Below are 3,536 nucleotides of genomic sequence, written 5' to 3'. Positions count from 1 at the left end.
GCCTCGGCCTCTCTGGCCGCTCGTCCTTGAAGCAGCTCCTGTCGTTGCGCTCGCCCGGCTTCCCCGGGGACACCTGGAACTGGCCGCAGAAGCGCCGGGAACTGTGGCACCCGCGGGGTTCACGGAACTCCCATCACTGGACTCTGCGAGGCCGAGGCATCAGATAAACGAGGTGCTTCTGTTTTGGCCACCTGCTCATCTGGTTCTTTTTTTTCCTCTCTCTTAGGCATTGCTCTGTTCTTCTGAGAATAACTGCAAGAACTCTGATCAGTGAGTAATAAAAAATTTTCAAATGTCTGTTACCAATCCTGTTCCCATCATGATCAAGTGACATTATAAGATCAGAACGATGACTTACTACTGGCTATCCATCACTTTTTTTGTATCTACTGCTACTTTTTTTATCTCTAAGATTGTTACTAATTTACAAATTTGCCTTGGTTGGCCTTGCTCCGCAGGCTAAGGTGAATGACCCTGTCTTTCAAAATGACTCTGAAGTGTCATCTTCTGAAAAGTCAGTTTGCAGATCCTCTTCCCTGGCCGAAAGCATTGTTCTATTACATTCAATCCATTGATTGTGTACTTCACTGCGTACAGTACTCTTGTGGAAGCTGCGCTCCTGATATGTAATAGAAGCTGTTCTCCCTTTTTTGTACTGTAAACAGATCTGAAAAAACATTTCTGGTTGCATTGGAGCTATGAAAAAATAATTTAAAAATAACTGTCAGAAGTAGGCAGTTGTCTTAGGCTGGCATTTTTGGACAGGCCTGTAGTACTAGGTACCTCATCTCCGTTAACTGTAAATAACTCTGATTCGTTTTTCGAGAATCCAGCATGTGTAGTTCTTTCTCCAAAGCAACAGTAAAGTATGACTTTGTATAAACATTTATTGACTCAGAAGCCAACTTTTAGAGTGGGATTATTGGCATGTTCTCAGCTGGAGTAACTTCACAACTGTGAAGAACAGTCCTCTGAAGCTAAATCTGAAGGGGTTTTGCTCTGTACCCTTACTGACTGCTTTCCCTTTTTTACCTCAGAAATTATGTGAAATTTATTCCCTGTCATACATTCACTGTTTGACTGTAGATATTTAAATCAGTGAATCATCTGCCTTCCTTCACAGATGCCCTCAGAACATGTCTAATTGGGCAAGTCTGTGGTATGTCTGGTAAGTGTATTATTAATCTTACTAACCCAGAATAATTGGAAAGTTATTATGAACAGTAATTGCAGTAAGGCAATGGAAACACTCTTCTCTCAGGATGGAGGAAAGGGTTTCTCCTCAGATTTACGAAAGCTGCCAGGGGAATACATTACAGATGAGAGCAGGGGAGATAAGGTGTCAGGCAGGGCACAACATTCATCTAGGGATATGTCATCTTTCCTTTCTGAGTACACTGCAGTTTAACTGTAGGGCTGTTTAACTGTTCAACTCTGCTGAACACAGTGGCAGCTACACAGCAGGGACTTGATGGGGCTGTTGTTCACCCATATAGAGTGAAATTATATTCAGCTCTGGAAGAAGTAAAACATAAGCAATGAAATTATGGTGTTCTCCTTCCTTCTCCAAGGTTAATCTTGCTGACTGTGTTCCTGCTCCTGCTCTGTGGGATCACAGCAAGCTGCATCAAATTCTGCTGCCAGAAGAAGAGGCTTCCAGTTGAGACCCTCCCTAGGCACCCTTGTGATTTGACAGTTATCGCTATTGACAGCGACAGCACTGCCCACAGCACGGTGACCTGTAAGTGTCCTCGGGGAGTCAACTATTCAACAATGCTTCACTGCTGAATGTGTGCCTAGGATTCTGTGTCTAGCTGTTCATGTATGAATCCGACTGAAACTACCTCTTGTTATAACACACATGTACTATGTCAGGTGTTTCACTATAATTACTGGATGGTGATATGCAGAGACATTTTATCTTCTGACTGCTTTCTTTTGAGAATGTATAGACACCACAAAAATGAGCCCATCATTTATTGGAGGAAAACAGGGTTAGCCTTTTACATATCAGTGCTCCATGCAAGTGTTTAATTATTTTTTTTTATTCCTTTTCTTCACAGCATATAGCTCATTGCAGTACCCTTTAAGTGCCCCTATTCATTCGATATTTGTGGATATGGATAAAAACATGGTGTCCCCTCCAGCTTACAGTCTCTATGCAATGGACTTGCCACCTTCTTATGATGAAGCTGTCCAAATGGGTAAACAAGACATTGAAGTAGCACCGGTAAGCCAGAAACTCAATGACATCCCTGGACAGGTGACACCAAGTGGGCTGAATCCCATCCAGCATTCACCTGATGCAATCAACAGAGATCTAGGAACACAGGCAAATTCAGAAGATGCCACACAAGACAGCCACAGCTCTGACTCACTTCAGATGGGGAGTAAAGAAAGGGAAGGACTGTAAGAGTTAACAAAGACATCAAGAGTTTGGTTTTATAGGCAGGTTATGACAGAAAGATGTTTCCTCTCGTGCCCTTGTAATGATCTGTCAGTTGGAAGAAATGTTTTCTGTCACTGCTGTAATCTCCTGGTAAAGCTTCTTCAAGGATATGAAATGAAGTGAAAGGGCAACGGTCTAAAAATGCCTTTAGAAGTGGGACATGAATGCTTGCTTATCTTCTGATTAAAAAAAAATAATATTCCTTGTGTCCAGCATATAAAAAAAGTTGGGGGAATTTTCCCCGTCTTGGGAACACACACGAAGAGTCTGAACAGTACAAACAGCAAGTTGTTGTTCCAGAACAGAAGCTTCCCAAACTGGAGTTGAAAGGGGAATCTCGGCAAGTCACACTGAATAGCCTCTGTAGTTTCTCTTCTTTTGAGGTTAGCTGGCAGGCAGATTGCTGGAGTGCAACTTGCTATGTAATGGCACATGTTGGTTAAACTGAGGGAAGATGGCAAACAAGGACAGGATTGGAGGGAAATGTATTCTGTTTCACAACTAGAGACAAGAGTATTTTTTGTTGTTGGTCATGAGACTTGAAGGGATTGTTTTTGAGGTTTTTGAAGTCTTTAAACTTCTATTTTCAAGATGAGCTGGCTTGTGGGTGGGATCCTTTTGCTATTTATTTTTGCAAGTTAAAGTACAAATTAGTCTCAAAGAGACACTTGCACACATGGTTAAGTATTACTAATTGTTTCAAACATTCATCAAATATTTCCAAGATACCTTTATAGTTTATCTGCTCAGGTGTCAGGGTCTCAGTCAGTACAGAAAAGAAAAAAAAATCCAAGATTCCTGGCAGCTGCTGCCACTTTAGTACATAGATGAGCTCAGTAATGTGCAGGATGAAACAAAGCAAGCCCTAGCTGTGCCATCTAGAATAAGTTATAAACACAAAGTACCATAGTACAGGCTGGGCAATAGTCCAAAGAAATTACTCTTTAGGGATGATTCTTCGTGAAGTACTGATAGCAAGGATAACTGCTATGCATCATTTTAAAACTGAGAGCTTGGAGTTGATTACAGTGGTCTCAGCCCAGACAAAAATATGGGCTACGAGAGGCCTTTTTGTAAATGACAGCTC

The 3,536-nt window shown here is 41.8% G+C and overlaps 1 protein-coding gene across 1 annotated transcript; it reads left to right on the top strand.

Annotated features, from left to right (window-relative positions):
- Positions 1 to 238: 238 nt before the first annotated feature.
- TMEM52 (transmembrane protein 52) lies at positions 239 to 2,409 on the top strand (the record flags this gene model as incomplete). The annotated part of the gene is made up of 4 exons (XM_010083555.1): positions 239 to 270; positions 1,124 to 1,168; positions 1,572 to 1,741; positions 2,064 to 2,409. Coding segments are annotated over exons 2-4 (548 nt in total), but the record flags the coding sequence as incomplete, so codon positions are not given.
- Between the last annotated feature and the right edge of the window lie 1,127 nt (positions 2,410 to 3,536).

Source organism: Pterocles gutturalis, unplaced genomic scaffold (genome assembly GCF_000699245.1).
Source record: "Pterocles gutturalis isolate BGI_N339 unplaced genomic scaffold, ASM69924v1 scaffold49640, whole genome shotgun sequence".
Lineage (NCBI taxonomy): Eukaryota > Metazoa > Chordata > Aves > Pterocliformes > Pteroclidae > Pterocles > Pterocles gutturalis.
This window is presented reverse-complemented; position numbering and strand designations above follow the sequence as displayed.